General features: G+C 56.1%; 1 protein-coding gene across 1 annotated transcript in view; it reads left to right on the top strand.

Moving 5' to 3' along the window:
- BAIAP2L1 (BAI1 associated protein 2 like 1) overlaps positions 1-21,742 on the top strand; it is a 95,622-nt gene that overhangs the window by 68,749 nt on the left and 5,131 nt on the right. The window contains exons 4-12 of the mRNA XM_003354447.4: positions 1,717-1,778; positions 1,876-1,947; positions 3,455-3,592; positions 4,215-4,367; positions 7,266-7,433; positions 10,452-10,599; positions 12,602-12,809; positions 13,831-13,905; positions 15,886-16,066. Of these exons, the coding sequence (XP_003354495.2) occupies positions 1,717-1,778; positions 1,876-1,947; positions 3,455-3,592; positions 4,215-4,367; positions 7,266-7,433; positions 10,452-10,599; positions 12,602-12,809; positions 13,831-13,905; positions 15,886-16,066 (1,205 nt within the window). The remainder of the gene's footprint in view (positions 1-1,716; positions 1,779-1,875; positions 1,948-3,454; positions 3,593-4,214; positions 4,368-7,265; positions 7,434-10,451; positions 10,600-12,601; positions 12,810-13,830; positions 13,906-15,885; positions 16,067-21,742) is intronic.

Raw genomic sequence — 21,742 nt, 5'->3', positions numbered from 1 at the left:
GCTTATTTTAAGCAGCAGTGTTCACGGTGGGCTCAGGGCTGGGGAGCTGGTTTTTTATCTGGGACACCGAGGGCGGGAAGGACGTTGTACACTGGGATTTGGAAAGTTCCCTGGCACCTGTGAGGTGAAGATCCAGAAGAGGGCCAGCTGGGGGTCATGAGAAATAAGAGCTTGAGAGAGGAGGGCGGCTCCTGAGAGGCCCAACTGGCAGGTGTCAGTGTGGGGGAAGGGGGCTGGGGAGACCCCGCCCGCTCCTCTGATAGAACAGGTTACCTGGTGAACATAGACTTTGCTGTCATGCCCAGTGCCTTCTCTCCTGGCAGTGGAGAGCTGGCATAGGTTGCCCAAGGAACCAGGATGAGTAAGAGGCGTGGCTCCACCCTAGAGGTGGCCCGGGTGATGGCGCAAGGGAGCGAGTCTTTGTCATCGGGTGTGACGCAGAGGTGAGGTGTTCGACCCTCGTCACTGGCTGGGGTCGGAGAACACGGGTGAGTTCACCCTGTAGTGACACTGGTCTGAGGTGCCCGATGGGACAGCCAGGCGGACGTGTTCCGGGCGCGTTGCGTTTCCGAGTCTGAAGGCGAGGGAAGAGGCCGGGCTGGGCCCCCTTAGAACCCCATATCTTAAGATGTTTCCAGAACCAGCGTGGTCGCTTGGTTCGCATTAGAGGCACTAGCTGAAGCCACAGTCTGGGCCGTAGTCCTCCTCTTTCCCCACATCTGCCTAAGTTGTCATTTCCTTTTCCTGCTTTTTAGGGCCGCACCCGCAGCACATGGAGGTTCCCAGGCTAGGGGTTGAATCAGAGCTGCAGCCTACACCACAGCCACGGGGTCCAAGCCACTTTGCAACCTGCACCACAGCTCACAGCCACGGCAGGTCCCCAACCCCTGAGCGAGGCCAGGGCTCCAACCCGCATCCTCATGGATCCTAGTCGGGTTTGTTCACCGCCGAGCCACGGCAGGAGCTCCCTGAGTTGTCATTCCAGCCTTCCTCCTCCACAGCCTCTCGACGGGCCCACAGCACGCCTCTTCCCCTCCGCCCAGCACGTCGTCTTGTTTGGTGTGATCTCGTGGTGGTTCCGAATGATTCCCTCTCTCCCCGTTCTTGGGTATCAGGCCCAGCTGGCGGGTCAAGTTCCTTGGTGACCTGGAGAAGCCCTGCCGCACAGCCCAGGAGGCCGCCGGCCTTGCAGGTCCCACGGTCCTCTCGCTGCTTTTCGGAGCAAGGCTCTTTTGTCCTGGAGCATTCTCTCCCGTGTAGCTGTTTGGGAGACTGGTACGGTCCCCGGAGAGGACGGCTGTCCCTGCTGCCCAGAATGATTCAGGAGCTGCTGGGAGAAAATGAAAATTATCTTTATCCTTTATGCCAGGCAGATCATCAGATTCCTTGCGGGATTCGATAAAGAGAAGTCATTTGCTCCTGGAGTCAGTACAATAACCAAGAGAATCTCTTGTAGGAGAATTCAGAAATTAAACCAGGTAGATAGGATTCGGCTCCGGGCGTGGGTAGATAGCACCCAGTGTGACCGCAGACAGCGTGGGCCGCTTTCGGTGAGCGAGCGGGGAGAGCCACTTCGCTCTGGGCTGTGTCCCTCTGGTGCCCACCCCGCCTGGGGGCCATGGGACCAGGCCTCACCCCACTGCTTTACTTCTCTGAGTCTCTTGACAAAAACCACACAATGGCCTTTCCCCCCAACACATCTGGTTTTGTTCACAGGCCAGGTTCTCATAGAGATTTCGAGCATCCACAAGAAACTCAACGAGAGCCTTGATGAAAATGTACGTGAGCTCTTTTTGTAGTTACCACGTGTCCTTATTTTATTTTTATGCAAGCCTCCAACCTGGTATGAATTCTTTCCTTTCCTTGTGTGAACAGTTCAAAAAATTCCACAAAGAGATTATACACGAGCTGGAGAAGAAGACAGACCTCGACGTGAAATACATGAACGTGAGTACCTGCTTCTGCTGCGCCTCCGTGGGGTTTCGGGGCGGCCGTCGAGCCTGAGGAGAACCCACCCCCCGAGCTGACTCAGCCGCCAGTGTGGATGGAGCCGTTGTGTGTCCTCGGCTGCGGAATCGACGCGGTCCCTTTGGGCTGAGCGGGCTTGTTCTCCCCAACACTTGGGCTCGCTGCTAAAAAGCGTGGGAAGACATGCTGCAGGGACTCACGCATCCCCGGAAACACGGCTTTCAGAGAACAGCCATATGTGGGTGGCACCTGCAGCTGGGTTCGGGCAGCTGTTGCTTTCACAGACCAGCTCCTGAGGACATGAGCTGGGTGCAAGGGTGCCCGGGGCACCCGGGCCCGTCCTCAGAGCCCTGCCCCCAGCAGCGTTCTCCTTCCCTCAGCTCTTTCCGTGTCCCCTGCCTGCTCAAGAGCAGCTGCTTTCTTTGCCACCCAGAGTCCCCTCTTCTCACTAAGACGCCCATGTGGCAGTCGGGGATGCAGATGTCCCTGAACCCCCCCTGCTGTCCTGCGTGCTCTGTGTGCCCCAGAGGGAGCCCCACAGCCCCCGAGGGGGATGTAATGCCAGGCGCTGTCCACCTGTTAGCTGATTTTTGCCCCCATGGAAACGCTGTCTCTGTCACGAGGCACTCCTCTGTCCTCGCTGTATGCACGAGAGGATAAACGTGAACTTTTTTTTTTTTTTTTTTTAGCTGCATGCCTGGCAGGCAGAAGTTCCCCGGCCAGGGACTGAACTTGAGCCACAGCAGTGACAGTGCCAGATCCTAAACCACTAGGCCACCAGGGAACTCCAACATGAATGTTTTAAAAAAACCAAGGCGTTGGGAGTTCCCCTTGTGACCCAGCAGGTTAAAGACCCGACATTGTCTCCAGGAGGATGTGTGTTTGATCCCTGGCCTCGCTCAGTAGCCTAAGGATCCGGCACTGCTACAAGCTGCTGCCTAGGTCAGAGGTGCAGCTCAGACCTGGTGTTGCTGTGGCTGCCGTGTGGGCCGGCAGCTGCAGCTGTGATTCCACCGATAGCCTGGGAACCTCCATATGCTGCGGGTTCGGCCCTAAAAAAGAAACACCACCAACAAAGTCACGGCTGAGATCACACAGGAAATGAGGGAAGAAGCCAGAAGCCTGCCCCAGCTCTGCAAGGCTCCAAAGCAGCCTGCCTCACAGCACCCAGAATCGCCAGAAGCGATGGCTTTGGTCATTCTGTTTCTGGAAATTGTTAAGTCATAACCGCAGCCAGGAGCCTGTGACTTAATACTGCTTATTCACTAAAGCCCTTTCTGACCACCCAGGGTCCAAAAACCTTAGCGGCAAAAAGGAAGAAGAGACGTGGCCTTGAAGGGAGGGGGTGGTGTGACGTGGGGGTGCCTGTCGCCAGGCCAGGGCTGTGTGAGGTGTGGGGCCTCGCCCAGCGGAAGCAGCAGCAGGAGGACCGGCCTGAGAGCTGGCCTGGCGGTGCAGGACACCCAGTGCGACCTTTAACTTACAGGCGACTCTGAAAAGATACCAAGCCGAACACCGGAATAAACTGGATTCTTTGGAGAAATCTCAAGCGGAGTTGAAGAAGATCAGAAGGAAAAGTCAAGGAGGACGAAATGCACTGAAATACGAACACAAGGAGATGGAGGTGAACTTCGCAGCACCGTTTTCGTGGGGCTCGGGGGGCGGGGCTCCATCAGCCGCTCCTGTATCCATCCCCGGAGTGCGGCTGTCGGAGGGCGTGCGGCTGTCGAAAGCTGAAAATAAGCCCTTGGACTCGGTGTGAGCTGAAGGCTGCAGAGCTCCCCAGGGTTAAGAATCATGAGTCAAGAGCACTGGCGTTTTCTCCCGTCTCAGGGCGGGTACCGTAAGCGTTACATCCCCACTTTACAGATGGGGAAAGGGAGGCTTAGGTTAAGCCACGTGATTGGCACTTGGAACAGGAATGTGACCTTGAACTCTCTGGTTCCAGAGCCCATGATTTTCCAGTCGAACCCCATCGTGTCCCTGGAGTACAGAGTCATATTTTGTGCAGATTGCCCGGTGGAATGTAAGGCTTTTGGCAGCCTCTCTCCACACGGCGGGAGTCAGGGATCTTGGTGGCTCAGGTCAGGTGACAGCTTGGTTAGTCGGTCTAATGTTTATCTGCACTTAGCATGTACTCCGTTATCAGGATAATGCAAGTGTAAAGGTGGCCAAAGCTCAGGCTGGGGGTAGTAGCTCTTTGATTCCTCATGTCACACTTGCATAATTATTATTTATCTTCCTAGTATGTAGAAACCATTACCTCTCGCCAGAATGAAATCCAGAAATTTATTGCAGACGGCTGCAAAGAAGCCCTGCTGGAAGAGAAGAGGCGCTTCTGCTTTCTGGTGGACAAACACTGCAGCTTTGCGAGTCACATACAGAATTACCACGTGCAGGTGGGTGTGATGGCAGATCGTGTGGCACGAACTAACATTACTCGTATTTTCAGGTCCTTAAAATACTGCACCTTCCCTACCTGCCCCAGTAGAAAGCGATGGGCCTAATTTGCCAGTGAAGACTCCAGGGAAATGGGTGTGGGTTAACTTCCAGCGAGGTAGATGGAACTCCTGCTGTGGCGCGATGGCATCAGCAGCGTCTCTGGAGCCCTGGGACACAGGTGCCATCCCCAGCCCGGCACAGCGGGTTAAGGATCTGGTGGTGCTGCGGCACAGGCCGTGACTCTGGCTCCGATCTGATCTCTGGGCCGGGCGATTTCATATGCTGCAGGGTGGCCGAAAAAGAAAGAGAGGGAGGGGGCAAGAGATGTAGATGAATTGTCAAATGCCTGCCTATAATGTTTAATTTAGTAGCACATCCATATTTAATCAATAGCTGAGAAGCGGGCCTTTCTTCCTTTTCTCACCCATGAGTCAGCCTTTTCTCAGATTCTCTGATGCACCTTCCGCATCAGTGTCCTCACCAGAGCCACCGGGAGAGTCCAAGCCGGCCCCAGGACTCCCAACACCCCCCCCCCCCCCGCCGCCCCCCAGTCGCCGCCTCCACTGCGTGGTCTGAGATGCTCGCCTTGGGGAGTCCGTGTAGACGGTGTCCCTGGAGATTCGGCCCCAGGCTTCATTCACCACATCAGGCCAATTGGTGGCAGTGACCTTTTCACTCCTCTTTAAGGGCTATGTTTATTCATCAGCTGCAAGGAGGCTTTATCGCCCTCCTCGGCGTGTGCAGCTGTGAGGTTTAACCCCCAGAAATCATTCCAAAATTTCCTTTTTTTTAATTTTATTATTATCATGAATTCTATTGCACTTACATAAGCATCCGAAACAAGCATTGAGGAGTTCCCGTCGTGGCTCCGCACATAATGAACCTGACTAGTATCTACGAGGACACAGGTTCGATCCCTGGCCTTGCTCAGTGGGTTAAGGATCCGGCATTGCCGTGAGCTGTGGTGTAGGTCACAGATATGGCTCCGATCTGGTGTTGGCTGTGGTGTGGGCCGGCAACTGCAGCTCCAGTTCGAACCTTAGCCTGGGAACCTCCATATGCCATGAGTATGGCCCTAAAAAGACAAAAACAACAACAACGAAAAGAGACTGTTTAAAGAAAAAAAAAAAAAAGCATTGATTGAAGCCAAATATTCATTTTTATTCATCATAAAGTTATTTAGAGCATGCTCTGTGAAAATGAGAAGCTTTGTGGGAGTTCCTGCCGTGGCTCAGTGCTTAACAAACCCACCCGACTAGGATCCATGAGGATACAGGTTCAATCCCTGGCCTCGCTCAGTGAGTTAAGGTTCTGGCATTGCCATGAGCTGTGGTGTAGGTCGAAGACCCAGCTCAGATCAGGTGTTGCTGTGGAGCTACAGTTGCAACTGGACCCCTAGCCTGGGAACTTCCATGTGCCACACGTGCAGGCCTAAAAAGAAAGAAAGGGAGTTCCCGTCGTGGCTCAGTGGTTAACGAACCCAACTAGGAACCCTGAGGTTTCAGGTTCGATCCCTGGCCTTGCTCAGTGGGTTAAGGATCCGGCGTTTTCATGAGCTGTGGTGTGGGTCACAGATGCGGCTCAGATCCTACGTTGCTGTAGCTGTGGTGTAGGCCAGCAGCTACAGCTCCGATTCGACCCCTAGCCTGGGAACCTCCATATGCCACGGGTGCAGCCCTAGAAAAAGACAAAAAGAAAAAAGAAAGAATTTCAGGAAAGGTCACCTCTTCCCTTTCCAACTAGACTGCTCTCCGAAAGGCTCTGGGGAATCTGGGTCCAGCTGTAAGAAGAGCCAGGGACAGTCGCCTCGGGCTTGGGCTCTCAGAGCTGTCATTCTTCCTCCGTCCGCTCTGCACCCCAGCTGCCTGTAGCCAGGGCATCCCCTCAGCACTGGCCTGGCTTTGAGGAGCCCCCACACTCTGCCGCTGTCCCTCTGTCCCAGAGGGGACCTTCTCAGGGCAGATCCAATCATTTCCCTCACGAGCACATCAGTCGGTTTCCCTGGGGTCTCGTCCCCCCTGGTCCTGCAGCAAGGTCAGAGGAGTGGGAGGAAGACAGTGGGGACTTCGGGGGCCCTGGGACAACAGCCGCTTGATACAGAGTGTCCCACCTTTCCCTTTTAGGTTTCTGTTTTGGCCGCACCTGCGGCACATGGACGTTCCCAGGCCAGGGATCGAATCCAAGCCGCAGCCGCAGGCACGGGGGATCCGTAGCCCCACTGCACCAGACTGGGGATTGAACCTGTGCTGCCGCTGCAGAGTCAGCTCGGATCCTTAACCCACTGTAATGCGGCAAGAATGCCCCCTTTTAGTTTTTGAACTTATTCTGAATTATTTACAATTCTTTTCTTCGTCTTAAACTCTGGGTTTTTTGTTTGGTTAGTTTGTTTGCTTTTTAGGGCTGCACCTTCAGCATATGAAAGTTCCCAGCTGGCAGTGGAATCCGAGCTACAGCTGCCGGCCTCCACCACAGCCACAGCCACACCAGATCTGAGCCACGTCTGCGACCTACACCACCTCTCACGGCAACACCAGATTCCCTACCCACTGATGGAGGCCAGGGATCGAACCCACGTCCTCATGGATACTAGTCGGGTTCATAACCTGCTGAGTCATGCCAGGAACTCCCTAGGCTTAAACTCTGTGTTCACACAGCAGCAGATGGAAAATTTCTATTGAACGGGAGCAGCGGATGCCCTAAGATGCTTCAGCCCCTCACTGAATTGACCTCACAGCTCCCACACTCTGGCGATAAGCCTGGGATACGGTAGTCGTCTGGCTTCGTGTCGTTTCTGTAATTATTGCCCTTCTCACCACACACGTTTGTCTTTGGTGTCCTTTCTTTTGAATTCCTAGTCTGCAGAGCTGATCAACTCCAAACTGCCGAGGTGGCAGGAGACCTGCGGCGACGCCACGAAGGTGCCAGAGAAAGTCATGCATATGATCGAAGAAATCAGGACCCCGGCGACCACCCCCCTGTCTGGAACGCCGCTGCCGTCCCCCGTGGTCGAGAGAAGCAGCGTGGTAAGAACCGCTTGTCCCCAAGGTGTCAGTCTAAGAGGACCTGGCAAACTGTGCCCATCAGACCAGGGCCTTCGTCGTCCGTGGAAGCCACAGGGCCTGCGTGGCTTCTAGGACCGACCGTGTCTCCCTTTTATCCGTCGCCTTCGATGTGGGGACAGGGGTTGCGCATGTTTCTCTTTCCCACGCTCTTCAGCACTGGCGTCTCGGCTGTAGAGCTTTTCCTGTCGGTCCTTTCGCTGGGAATGATTCCAGCTTCTAAACGGCTTCCCAGTGAGGCAGCGTCACGTGTCTTAGGGACCCAGGGAGCCCCTCGGGGGCCGTTGGTCACGGTATCGGCCCCCTGGGGAGAAACAGGCCGCAAATACTCCGGGGAATGAGTGGGGGCGTTGTCGTGCACGCTTAGCACACGTGGCGACTAGAGTGCAACAGGTAGTTTGACACGCGTCAGTCGCCTTCCCTCTGCACACAGCGCCCTCCGAAGTGACGGCAAAGACGGTAAGCCCCCTGCCTCGCAGGCCCGGACAGGCGTGCGGAAGCACGAGAAGGTGAGAGACGGGACGAGAAACGTCTCCGGGCTGAGAAGGGCCAGACCCCAGCGTGTGGAGGATGCGGCGGGCAGGGCAGGGCAGGGCCCTCCGAGCCAGTGGAAGCGGGAAGGAGCCTGAGCGTCCCGATGCCGTGGGGTGGGGAGCTGGTTCAGATCATCCGGGCCTGTCGCTCCCCCGGCCCCGTCCCACCCGCGCTGAACAGCAGGGAGCAGGGGCTTGCGTCTGTGAACCAAAGCAGCAGTGTGTTTGCACGGAAGGGGTGCCGCCCGTTCCTGGACGCCGGCCTCACCTCTCCCCCCGCCTCACCGCGGGTAGTCGGCGATCATGACAAGAGGCCACGTGCACACGGTCACTGTCAGCGGCAGTAGGGAGAACAGCGACTGCCGTCCGACTCTACGACGGCCAGGCAGCCCGCAGTCACTGAACAAGTGGCAAAATCCAGTCTCATAAAAAAGACGCGACGAAATGGGAGCTCTCATTAGGGCTCAGCAGGTTAAGAACCCGACATTGTGCTCATGAGGTTGCAGGTTCGACCCGGCCCTCCTCAGTGGGTTAAGGATCCCGCGTTGCTGTGGCTGTCGTGTAGACTGGCAGCTGCGGCACTGATTCAGCCCCTAGCCCAGGAACTTCCATATGCTGTGGGTGCGGCCCTAAAAAGAAAAGGGGGAAAAAAAAAAGCTGCTCCAAAATAAAAACCACCATGACCAGTAACGGAGGCCACGGAGCCAGCAGGGCAGAGGAGAGAGATGAAAGGATATTAGCTCCACAGAGTCACAGAGAAGAGTCGGGTGTCTTGGAAATTTTTAATTGGATTATGGTTTATAGTTAAAATGATAGGTCTGGGGAGTTCCCGTCGTGGCTCAGTGGTTAACGAATCTGACTAGGAACCATGAGGTTTCGGGTTCCATCCCTGCCCTTGCTCAGTGGGTCAAGGATCCGGCATTGCCGTGAGCTGTGGTGTAGGTTGCAGATGCAGCTCGGATCCTTTGTTGCTGTGGCTCTGGCGTAGGCCTGTGGCTACAGCTCTGATTAGACCCCTAGCCTGGGAACCTCCATATGCTGCAGGAGCGGCCCAAGAAATGGCAAAAAAAAAAAAAGAGAGAGAGAAGACCAAAAATAAATAAATAAATAAATAAGAAGAACCCTTTAAAAAATAAAAATAAAATATGTCTGAGATTGGCTTCCTGATAATCCAGTCATGGGGAAGGCGGGTATGGGCTGTCAGTTGGGTTCATGGAGACTGGTTGTGCCACTTCCTCTACTTTTGTACCTGTTGGCAACTGGTCTCGCGTTAAAAGTTTTGTTTCTCATTTCCCCTCCTCCCCTCAAAAAACACCCCGAAACAATAGGTGGGCTCCACTGCTTGGGAAGTTAAGACAAAGAACTCTCCCCAAATGCAGTGCAAAAACAGAGGATTAAAAAAAAAAAAAGTCCAAGGGGATGAACACGTTAGAATTTTCAGACACGGGAGGCACGTCCGGCTGCCTGCGTGGCGTCATCGTCTCCTGGATCTCGGGTCCAAAGCTGCATCCCGGTGCTTTTCCCCCGCAACCTGCTTCCACGGCCTTTCCCATCCAGCAGATGCAAGCGTCATCCTTCCAGCACCTCAGACACCCGAAGTCAGCCCCCAGCCCGTCCGGGGACGTACCCTCCTGGTTCCCTCCGCCTGTGGTCCCTGCAGAGGTGACCGCCCTAACCTGGCCGTTCACACAGCAGGCAGAGTGATCCCGGGTGCGTGGAAAAGGCCAGGCCCTCCATAGCTTGCAGCATCTTAGCAAAATAGAGAGGATCCCGAAAACTTCCTGGGAGGGAAAGAAATGGGTCACGTACAAAGAAAAGAGAATCCTGCCGATAGCAGATTTCTTGTGAGGAAAACAAGATGTTAGAAAGTTGGAGCCGGGCCGTCACAATTCTGTCGAAAAACAATTTTAAATGTAGAGGCCCACAGCCAAGCAGCATTTAAAAGGGAGCCTAAAAATCCATAGACAGTAGATGCGTGCCTTTCAAGGGGCAGGGAAATAGGAAGTAGCTATTTAAAAAAAAAAATGGAGAAAATAATGTGGTATTCTTTTTCGTTCGTTCGTTCTTTCTGGTTGCATCTATGGCAGGCAGAAGTTCCTGAGTCAGGGACTGAACTGGAGCCACAGCAGGAACGACACCAGATCCTTTTCTTTTTTTTGTCTTTTCAGGGCCACACACATGGCATATGGAAGTCAGATCCTTACCCCACTGAGCAAAGCCAGGGATCGAACCCCCACATCCTCACGGATACTAGTCAGGTTCTTAACCTGCTGAGCCACCAGGGGACTCCAAGAAGATAGTAATCCTAAAATAATGCAAAATGGGCCGTCACCCTACAAACAAGAGAATTGGGGGAAGAAAATGGAATTTAAAGCATGTAATGCAGAATCGCCCTGGGACTCTAATTCCGTGTTACACTCCTTGTAAACTCATGAGAAGTTTTTCACAGGTCGGGCGAGACTATGACACCCTTTCTAAATACTCGCCGAAGATCCCCTCGGCTCCTTCCGCCAGAGCGACGACCAGCCCTTTGGTCGATATGTTTAATAACCCAGCCGCGGTGGCCCAGAATTCTGAGAAAATACAGAATTCCACAGGTAAGAGACTTAGCAGGTTGATGTCTCTTAAAAGTACATTTTTAAATGTTTAAACATTTGGGACAAGCATGCCGAGAGGTAAGGGCACACGTGTATAAAACACCCCCCCCCACCCGTGTGGAGGGGCTCGCCTCTCGGCAGAGGTCCAGGCTCGTTGTGAAACCACAGGACGGTTTCTGGGGGACGCATTTGTTCTGACCCGCACCGGGTCTACACACTGATTGAGGTTTGCAGAGACAAACGTACTAGCGAAAGATGGTATGTTTTAAAGGAATGGGCTCTAGCTTAGAGCCTCAGGCTCTCTTCATTATTTGGTGGCAACTGTGATAAAATTTCTTGTTTTCACTGAACCGAACAATAGAAGTTCACGTGGCAAGATGACAGTTCTTCCTCTTCGTTTGAATGATATTCGGGGTTTTTCGTCATCTCTAACCAAGCACGTCATTCTTTCTGGAGACTTAAGTTCTAACAGCTACAATTTCTTAATCCAGATTACTCTATTTCGATAAATCGGGAGCAGTTCTTGTGGGCAGACATTCCAGGTGGCTTTGGTCGGGCTCCCCTGTGCCTGCACAGAGTCTGTGGCCCCCGGGACCTTGAGGCTGTGGGGGCGCCTGACCCCTGTGTCTTGGAGGGGTGGGGCGGGGGCGGGGAGTTGGTGGCACGGGCCCCTGGGTATGAAGGTGGTGCAGTGTGCTGCCAGCCAGAGCCCCGAGGTCCAGAGCACGGTGGCTGCCGGGGAGCAGACGAGACTCTCAGAGTGTCAGCTGCGAGGTTGGTCACCTGCGGTCATTTGCCTTTGAAAGACTATAAGCTGCTATGTGGCATAAAGCTAAAGCAGGCAGCGCTCCCCGGGAACTAACACGTGCTGGGGCGTGGCCATAAAAGAGACACACAGAGCTGTGTGCAGCCCCACCACTCAGACGATTCCTTGGTTCTTATTCATAAAAGCTGCAGAAAAGTCACTCAGGTAATTCCAGTATGCAGCGTATTGAGGAGATGCAAAGTTGATATCCTAATTAAGAATGTGCAAGAGTCATGCAGAAAGGGATTTTGCATTGTTTTAAAGTCAACAGTAGGAGTTCCCGTCGTGGCGCAGTGGTTAACGAATCCGACTAGGAACCATGAGGTTGCAGGTTCAATCCCTGCCCTTGCTCAGTGGGTTAAGGATCCAGCGTTGCTGTGAGCTGTGGTGTAGATCACAGACGCGGCTTGGATCCTGCGTTGCTATGGCTCTGGCGTAGACCGGCGGCTACAGCTCTGATTCGACCCCTAGCCTGGGAACCTCCACATGCCGATGGGGCGGCCCTAGAAAAGGCAGAAAAACAAAAAATAAAGTCAACAGTAAGCTAGCAAAATTTGAGGAGGGAAAAAAATCTCCATTCCAGTTTTTGCTTGGGGCAGGGGCCAGGGTGGGAAATACCAGGTTGTGTTAGTTGAGACACAGCCCAGCTCAGCATGAGGCCCTGGAGCCAGACCTCTCTCCCGAATCTGGGTCCTCTGGTTCTGGGCTCGGCACCTGGGAGGGCTCCATACCTCCCAGGTGACTCGTCCCCCACTGTGTCCTGCCCCTGCCCGCTCGCGGCGAGCAGCCACACAGGGAGCACGTCCTCATGTCCAGTTGGCACAGGCCTTGGGCAGGCTGGTGAGGGTGCCTCACAGCGCGTTGGAGATGGGCTCGGGGGTGAGGGGGGGCACAGGCCGCCGGCGGTGGGCTGGTTGGCCTCTTTAAGCGTCGGTGTGCACGGAGCTTGGCGCGCCCTGCGCTACCCTGTGGGTCTGGAAAAGAGCCCTTAGCCCCAGGGGTCCTCCAAGAGGCCCCGGGCGGTGGCCCTGCCGCTGTCCGTCCAGGCGGAGGGGAAGGCGGTGTGGACGGATAACTGGCTTTTCGGCCGAAGGGCTGTGCTGGTGACGGGCTGGGCGGGTGTCTGGGGTTTGCTCCTTTGAACTCGCCTCATCGTCGTCCTTGGAGGCGCCATCGCTGCTCTTGCTTTGCGGACAGATTCTTCAGACGATGCCAGTCTGCAGCGATCGGTTTCTGTTGCCACCGGACTGAACATGGTGAAAAAGCAGAAGGTGAAAACCATCTTCCCGCACACGGCCGGCGCCAACCAGACCTTGCTGAGCTTCGCGCAGGGAGACATCATCACGCTGCTCGTCCCGGAGGAGAAGGACGGCTGGCTCTACGGCGAGCACGACGGCACCAGGGTGTAAGTCCCAGGACGGGGTCGGCGTGGCCAGACGGAGGCCAGTGGGTAGGACGGGGTCGGCGTGGCCAGACGGAGGCCAGCGGGCAGGACGGGGTCGACGTGGCCAGGCGAGGCCAGCGGGCAGGACGGGGTCGGCGTGGCCAGACGGGGGTCGGCACGGCCAGACGGGGGTCAGCGGGCAGGACGGGGCTCAGTGGCTGGCACCGGAAGGGCTGCTGTTGTCCTGTGGGCAGGGGAGCCTCAGCACAGTTACATTCATAGTTGAGTTTTGGTTGTGGTTTAGGTAACTGCAGTTATTCTGTTCCCAGGTACTCCCAGGCTCTTTTCTCTATGTGTGTGTATACAGATAAATTCGATGCATCAATAGGTTACTAGATCCTATCAAGTCACCTCTGAAAATGGGTTTAAATATCCTGTTTTATTCATATTTATTTTGCTTTTTAGGGCCACACCTCGGCATATGGAGGTTCCCAGGCTAGGGATCTAATCAGAGCTACAGCTGCTGGCCTACACCACAGCCACAGCAACGCGGGATCCGAGCCGCGTCTTTGACCTACACCACAGCTCACAGCAACGCGGGATCCTTAACCCACTGATGGAGGCCAGGGATCGAACCTGCAGCCTCGTGATTCCTAGTCAGATTCATTTTCACTGTGCCACAACGGGAGCTCCAAAATAGCCCTTTTTTTTAATGTGACTTCAGATCTCTTAAGATCTGCTTGGGTAAGATTTAGCACATGAATGGTTTACATGCCCGTGTCACCGTTTCAGCCGTATGTGCACAAGCCTTACTGTGAAGTAGATTATTCTAGTAGGAAATAAAACCAATATGGAAACCATAAAACAAAAAGGGAACCGCAATAAAACTAATGCTGTATGTAAGCTGCATGTGACAGGATGTGCTGACATGGCCTGGCCTGCCCCTGAGCTGCCAGCGAGCCTGCCTTGCTGTGCTTATTGTTTGCTTGTCGGCTGCTCCCGCCACAGCAGAGTCTTTGTTCCCCCCTCTCTCGACCTGTAGGAGGGGCTGGTTCCCGTCGTCGTACACAAAGCTGCTGGAAGACGATTCGGAGACCACAAGCGTGCCCGCGCCCAGGTAGGACCTGCCTGCGGTGCCGACCGCCCGGAGGCAGAAAACGCCCCTGACCTGTGTCTCGGGCGAGTGGGAATGGGGTCTGGATGAGTGCGGTGTGGCCTGGAGGCGGGGGCCGGGGGGATTGCGGCTCCGTGGCTGCTTGCTTCCTGATCTCTGTGGGCCTGCTTTCCTGTGGGTGTGAGGAGACCTGCCCCAGACCCCACCCTGCCGCCTCCCGGCAGCCTCAGCACCACCCACCCCCTCCTGCCCCCCACTGCGGGCGAAACCCAAGGCCCACGCCTTCCCTCTTGGTCTTACTCAGCAGCCTTTGATGCCGGTGAGCACTTTTTCTGGAATGTTCTCTCCCTTGGCTTCTTGCCCTTGCACTCTTCATTTCCTCACCTCACCAGCCCTCTGTCTTCAGGCCTCGCCTCTGCCCTCGGCTTCATCGTAGATGTCTCTGGGGTCTGCCCTCCGTCCTTGTCCCTTTTCTGGGCCTTCACGTCTACTCCCATGGCCTGAAGTACACCTGGGGCTTCACGCAGCTCCTCTGTGCCGCTCACCCCACATCTGGATTCCCGTCCAGACGATGGCCGTCAGCGTGCCTGAGAGGCTGTCCGGGGTGCCTGACATTGACCAGGGCGTCTAATTCTCCTAACAACCTGATGAGATTGGTCCCCACTTTAAAATGGAAGAAATTGTGGGAGTTTCTGTTGTGGCTCAGCGGGAATGAACCTGACTAGTGTCCACGAGGACGCAGGTTCAACCCCTGGTTTCACTTAGTGGGTTAAAGATCCAGTGTTGCCATGAGCTGTGGTGTAGACTGGCAGCTGCAGCTCTAATGTGACCCCTAGCCTAGGAACCTCCACATGCTGCAAGGGAGGCCCTAAGATGCACACAAAAAAAAGCCTAAAGAAACTGGTATAGAAAGGTTTAATAACTTTCTCAAAGAGCTAGAAGAGGTGGAGGCAAGACTAGGACCCAGCAGGTGTCTCCTGGGCCATGACGTTAATATTTATAAGTGTGTCGGGTGGCTGTCCCATGAGTCCCCAAAAACAACGTGTCCAAACGGAACACGTCACCGTCTTGACCACAGACCGCCTCGGCCACAGCATTTCCCGTGTCAAAGCAGCCCTCGGCCCCTCCCGCTGTCCCCGGCCAACCGTGAACACCGCGCGTGAGCCCCCGAGCCCTCCACTATTTTTGCCCAGAGCCGCCCATGTGCCTGTATTCCTTGCAGAACAGCTCAGCTGCCACTCGGCAGGGAAATAAAATTTAAGTATTTTTTGTATGTTAAAATGCTGAGGATTTTTGTTTGTTTTGTTTGGGGCTGCGCCTGCAGCATACCAAAGTGCCTGGGCCAGGGATCGAATCCAAGCCACAGCAGTGACGACACCGTCTCCTTAACCTGCTGAGCCACCAGGGAACTCTAAACTTCTGAATTTTTTCACCTGAAGTGCTCCAGTGTTGTGCGGAGGCTTCTGCTGTGTGTTCTCACTGAACTCCTCAAACTAACTGAGTCAGCCCCTGAGCTCACGTTCCCCTCTTCGTCTTGCCATGTCTTTTAAAGAACTTGTTTTGAGTGTACATTTACAAACCAGCAGAAGCCCTGTGGCACTGTAGCTAGTGTCCCTCACCATTTTGCTTTGGGTTTTTTTTGGTCTATTTTTAGGGCCGCACCCACAGCATGTGAAGGTGCCCAGGCTAGGGGTCCAGCCGGAGCTGCAGCTGCAGGCCTACATGACAGCCACAGCCATGCAGGATCCGATTTGAGTCTGTAGCCTACACCACAGCTCACGGCAACACTGGATCCTTAACCCCACTGAGTGAGCCGGGGATCAAAGCCACATCCTCATGGACACTAGTTGGGTTCTTAACCCACTGAGCGGCAGCGGGAACTCCTCCCTCACCCATCGTGGGCCTGGCCCTGGGATCTAGGATGTTTGGGATGCAGGGGCCAAGGGCTCGTCTAACGTGTGTCCTCGACGTTTTGGTTGCTAGCTCAGCGCCGGTACGGAGCGTGAGCACGATGAACTTATCGGAGAAGAGCAGCGTCGTCATCCCCCCACCCGACTACTTGGAGTGTCTGTCGACGCGAGCGGCTGCAGATAAGAAAGTGGATGCTTCCTCAAACACGGCTGCCTTTAAGGCACCGGTGTCCAAACCGGGACCCACACCTCCTGTGAGTAGAGCCGTGGCGTAAGGCCCGTGGACCCCAGTCCTGGCGCTGGGGGCGCCTGCTGTCCCCGCGGGAGGCTGGTGACCCTCGGGCTTCCTCCCGACGCCTCCAGATTCTGCCACACACTCGTACCACTTCCTCAGCCTCAGTCTCCTCCTGCTTTGGTTGTGGCTGTGAGTTGACACAGTAGGTCCGTCGTTTGCCAGGTGGTACCGGGTTTGAAACTCGCCTTGTCTGCTTTGGGTGCGAGCTGCAGTCCCCTGTGCCCGTAATCACCCTTCTCGGTATCGTCAGTGTTCGTGCTGTTTTCTGGAGGAAGACTTGAGGTTGAAAGTGGTGATTTGATCCTTAGCCCTTCGGAAGGCGTGCCGAGCCAGCACGGCACACACGGCCCCTGTAGCCCTCAGCAGCCTGGAAGGACAGAGGTGTCACCTGTCACGTTCCTTTGACAGCGTCTTCCGAGTGCCCGGCGGTGTGGGCTCTGGAGACGCGGGGATGAGCCAGGCGGGCTCCTGACTCTACTGGAACGGAGGTTCCAGTGATGAGACGCAGACAGGGAGAAATACCCAGAAATGTCAGAGCCGAGAGCTGTGTGGAGAGTTACAGCCAGGCGGGGCCACGGCGGGAGGAGGGGCCGCCTTGGGGCGGGTGACAGGTTGGGTTTTCTGGGAAGCTGACCTGAGGTCAGGCGCCGGGAGCTCAGGAGGGAGCATCTCGGGCCACGCGGGTGGGAGCAGAGGGAAGGAGGGGCCGAGCCCTCAGCCAGGCGATTCCCGCCCACAGCACTCCCCGCGGGGGCCCCCCCAGCCCCCGGCCTGAAGGGGACCTGGGCACATGTGGCAGAGGTCGTCTGCAGGGGAGGATGTCTGCAGGGGTGCCAGGTGCCGGCTCAGCTGAGACACCCAGGGAGGAACTTCCCAGCAGAAGAGCAGAAAGCCAGCAGCCCCGTAGGTGACCTGGGAGGAGAGGCAGGGATTCCAGGGCGGCCGAGGCTCCTGGGAGTTCGTGTCCATTTTTGTTTTCTTCGGTGTAGATTATCCGGGGTGGAGGAGAAAAGGATGGAGCAAGGGGGGTGACTGAGAGGGCAGGAGGGGCTGGCGGCGTGGGGTCCGCTGGGCAGGGGAGGGCGCGGGGCAGCCCGGGGGGCGTCCTGGGGGCTCCTGTGTGGGGCCGGCTGTACTCTTGGTGGTGAAGGAAAGCCCGGGACGGGCGGGCGGGCACCCACACGGGTGCTGAGCAAGTTGGAGAGGAGAGACCTGCTCCCGGAGGTGCTGGGAGGAGCTGCGGGGGGGGGGTGCAGGGTGAGAAGGGGGTGCGGATGGGGTGGGGAGGGAGCCTGGGAGGACTGGGGGCCGAGGGGGCTGGACTAGGGCGGGAGGGTGCAGAACGGCGGTGGCACCCAAGCCTGTGCCGCTCCCCCTGCCCCCCGGAAACACCCGTGGGCACCGCTCCTGGTGGCCTTTGTTCAGCCCTGGGTCCGTCACAGGAAAGGGAGCACTCCCAGAACTGCGCCCTGTGTTTGGTGGGGGCAGAAGGTGTTCGGGGCCTCGCCTGCCTGCTCACAGGCTGCAGTGCATGTTTTGGTCCAAGAAATGCAGGGTTTCGAAATCTCATTCAAAAATGTCTGGGGTCTCTTCTTAGTTCAGCGCCCTGCACCATTACCATTGCAAGTGACTCCGAATAGCTAACTCCGAAAACCGTTTTCAGGAGAAAATGGCACTTCTGGAAACATTTTGTTGGCGGTGGATGTCAGAACTGGAGTGATGGCTTGGAAGGGCAGGTCTGAAGCGCTGTTGTGTTAGGTCCCTGTGTTACAACAATAATCACACTACTTGGAAATGATCTTAAGGCATTTCTGAAAGCAGAAAAATTCCTTCTGCTGGGGGGAAAAACCCCACAACCTACAACTTGCATCACAAAACTCAGGACCCAGGCCCACACAGCACATTGTTCAGGCTGACCGCTTGGGCTATAGCGTCTTCTCCTGGTTTTGATGTTCAGCTTTTTCTTTTTCTTTTTTTTTTTTTTTTTTTTTGTCTTTTCTGGGGCTGCTCCCGTGGTATATGGAGGTTCCCAGGCTAGGGGTCTAATCAGAGCTGTAGCTGCCGGCCTACACCACAGCCCAGCCAAACACAGGATCTGAGCTGCATCTGCAACCTACACCCCAGCTCACAGCAACGCCCGATCCTTAACCCACTGAGCGAGGTCAGGGATCGAACCTGCGTCCTCAAGGTTACTGGTCAGATTTGTTTCCCCTGAGCCAGGATGGGAGAGCTCCCAGCTCCCTCCATTGTAACCGGGGGTCAAGCTTCAGAGCGAGTCCCAGAGGGCGTCCTGGAGTGGAGCTGGCTGCGTCCACACAGTGTCCTTCCCCGAGTTCCTCTTTCTCCTGTCTCTCTGGCCTTGACCAGAGTCTGTGATGTTGTGTGGTTGGCGGGTTGTGCCAGAGCGTTTCATCGGCGGCGTGGCTCGTCCGTCTGCGGTCACACACACACCTGGCTGTTTCCTTCTGTGACACCAGCGGGGTGGATGCCAGCTGCCTGGCTCCCCTCCTGTAGCCGAGCCGTACAGGCGAGGAGGTCCCGTCGAGGCACCGCGGAAACGACTCCGATTAGGAATCCGACCAGGAGCCAAACGAGGAGTTTGGTTCCAGGCTATCTCAGTAAAGCAAATATTGCAATAAAGTAAGGCACAGGAACTTTCAGGTTTCCCAGTACATGTAAAACTTGCGTCTACACCATGGTCTGTTAGCTCTGTAATAGCATGATGTCTAAACCATGTCCATAGCTTAATTTTAAAATATTTGATTGCTCAAAAACACGAATCATCGTCTGAGCTTTCAGGGAGCTGTCGTGGTGGCATCAGAGACGGCGGCTCACTATGACGGTAGTAACGGCAGGCTGGAGATGCTGCAGGAGTTACCAAAACATGACACAGTGACGCGGCGTGAGCCCATCCACACTGCCGGGAAAATGATGTTGGCAGACCTGCCAAAAAACCTTCCATTTGTAAGAAAAAAACCCAGTATCAGTGCTATCTGTGAGGGAAAATCAAGCAAAGTGCCATACAGCGAGGTCTGCCTGGTTAATGCCTTTTAAGGTAAAAGCATCTCACCCCAAATTCATAGCTAGCACTGGACCTGTAAGTGGAAACACATTTAGCTACCAGCGCTGATTTTAGAAAACAGCACGCTTTTTACCAGGTGGGTCAGTCTTAAAGCATGATGCTGAGCTTTTCCCACTCCGACTGGGGAGACGGGAAAATGCTGGTTTTCGCTCCCCGAGTCGGTAACGATGCTCAGGATGACGCCTCTGCAGCATCAGTGAGTCTGTCTGTGACCCTGTCTGGTGGCGGGAGCATCACAGACTGTCCGTGGGAGGAGGTGGCCCTGAAAAGCAGGGAGACCGGCCCGTGACCAGGCCCACAGCCCCCGCCACCCCCACTCTTCCCCCTTCCGTGAGCGGCAGAGCTTTAAGCACGTAACTTTCCCCCGAGGCCCTGCGTGGGCTCCGCAGTGGCAACCCGAGTCACAGCAGGGATGCCAGACCCTTAACGGCTAGGCCACAAGGGAACTCCACAAGGATTTTCAGTGCCAAACCAGCCCCAGCCCAGAATCCTCCGGGCCCTCATCCTCACGGTGCCTCCTGGGCATCCGCCTAACCAGGAGGTGGAGGGATTGTGGGGGCTTGTGAGATGGAGAAGGGGGAAGCAGGGGAAGACGGCAGCGGTCTCCTGAAACCCCGGAGCAGCTGGAGACGGGCACCCGCAGCTGATACCGCCCTCCACCCGAGCCCACGAGACCAGCACTGGTCACCGGCGTGCTGCCTCTGGGGACCGACAGGCTGCTTGCCGGCTGTCTGATCTGGAGAATAATGGAAGACACCCGTCAGTACCGTCCATGGACAGTAGTCAGTGGCTTTTAAAAATCAGCAAAGCCACAAGGTTTGAGCACCTCGCTGAAGGCGGCAGCCTGGCCAGGATTTCAGGGGCTCTGACCCACTCACCCTCTGGAGGACGTTCACTCGCCTCGTCGTGAAACGAAGGGGGCAGTAACCGGAAAGGGAGCCAGGGAGCTTCACCGACGCCGGCGAGGTGGGAGGACCCACTCACCGTCCGTCGCCATCCCCTCATCCTCGGGAGTTCGTGGTTCGGGATCCCCTGCAAAGGCCGGTCCGTCGCCCGTGTTCCCCCTCCGGGCCGCCTCTGCCGACCGCCTCCGTCTGGCGCCCGCGCCCCTGCACGTCCTCTCCGCCGCGTCTGATCCGGGTTCCTAGAGCACAGCCGCAGAGAAGCCGGCCCGCTGCGGGGAGGGCAGGAGAGCTGGCTCTGCGCCCGCAAGAGCAGGGGAAGAGGCCGTCGAGTCTTGGCAGCACGGGATCGAGTGACCTGTGCATCTGGGCAGGCCAAGGAGAGCGTCCCAGACAAACCCGGAGAGTTTGGGGATCAGACAGAAACGAGGGCACAGGGACCACCGAGTTCCTGCAAAGCGCACTGAGGAGCTGACTTGTTCCTTTTAAGGGTGCATTTACGTTGAATCTAGTCGTACCACTAGTGACCCCCGTGTCAGCCAGCCAGACAGGGACCACATGGAAAAGAACCAGATTCCAGACGCCTGATCCAGAACGGGGTGGTTGAGAAGCAGGCACCACCACAGAGGCCGCCAAGGAGGCCCGCGGGCTGGGGACACAGCCCTGCAGGATGGGTCATTTCCCGTCCTAGACTAAACTGCTGAAACCAGCTGAGCCCTCGGAGGAGAGTATTTCCTGTCTCCGCCAGACGCTGGGGCACGTGGGCACTGGCAGAACACCTTACACTTTCTACAGCCCTGACGCACAACAGCCGTCACCTTCTGTCCATTACACAGAATTGTGTTTCACCATCGGGACCCCCAGGGTGTTGAGTTTGCTGGGCACTGACCCTGGGAGCCGCCCACCAGAGAAGTTCCTGAAGCCACGGGCCTGGGCGGTCCCCCCCCAGCTGCGCTGTGACGCTGCAACTCGAGATCAGATCCATCTCCTCCCTCAGGGGCCGGGGCTGGTCGCATGTCCTCTGCCTTAGTCACAGCGGGTTTGAAGTAATCGGATAACTGGGCCTTAAAAAGCTATTGAGAAACTAAGCCCTCAAACACACACTTGAATTTCAAAGCACCTTTCCGACTTGTCAGAGCTGCTCTGCCGCCCTGCCTGGGACTTTGTCCACGCCTCCACCCGGCGGGCCCCTGGGGTTCAGAAAAGAGCTCCGTGGCCCTGGGCAGTGGGCTTGCCCCCATCTGGGCTGCCCTTCCCCATTTCAGGAATAAAGGGGTTGACCTGGGTCAGAGGTAGTGAACTGGGAGCTGAGGACTGAGCTGTTAGTGCTGCGTGTTGGCGCTGGCATCACAGAACCTAGCAGCCTCCAGAGATGGTGGCACCGAGGATGCTCCAGGGCCCTTTCCTGAAGTGCGGGCTCCTTCCCAAAGGGAGGCAGAGGGTCCCTGCGCATCTGCCAGCGTCCAGGACTCGGGCCATGCAGGATGGTCCTGGTTCCAGGCTGACCAGGGCCACCCATGAGCTGGGCCTGAGTCCCCTTCAAGGCACATGGGTGGCCCCAAGCAGAAACCTGGACAGCCAGGGAAGCAGGGGACGGACCCCAGGTGACAGTCAGCAAGTGTGTCCTCCAGGTGGACTTGGGGCTTTTGGT

The sequence above is a fragment of the Sus scrofa genome, chromosome 3 (genome assembly GCF_000003025.6).
Source record: "Sus scrofa isolate TJ Tabasco breed Duroc chromosome 3, Sscrofa11.1, whole genome shotgun sequence".
Lineage (NCBI taxonomy): Eukaryota > Metazoa > Chordata > Mammalia > Artiodactyla > Suidae > Sus > Sus scrofa.
The sequence above is the reverse complement of the archived record's forward strand: the minus strand, read 5'-3'. Positions and strand labels throughout refer to the sequence as shown.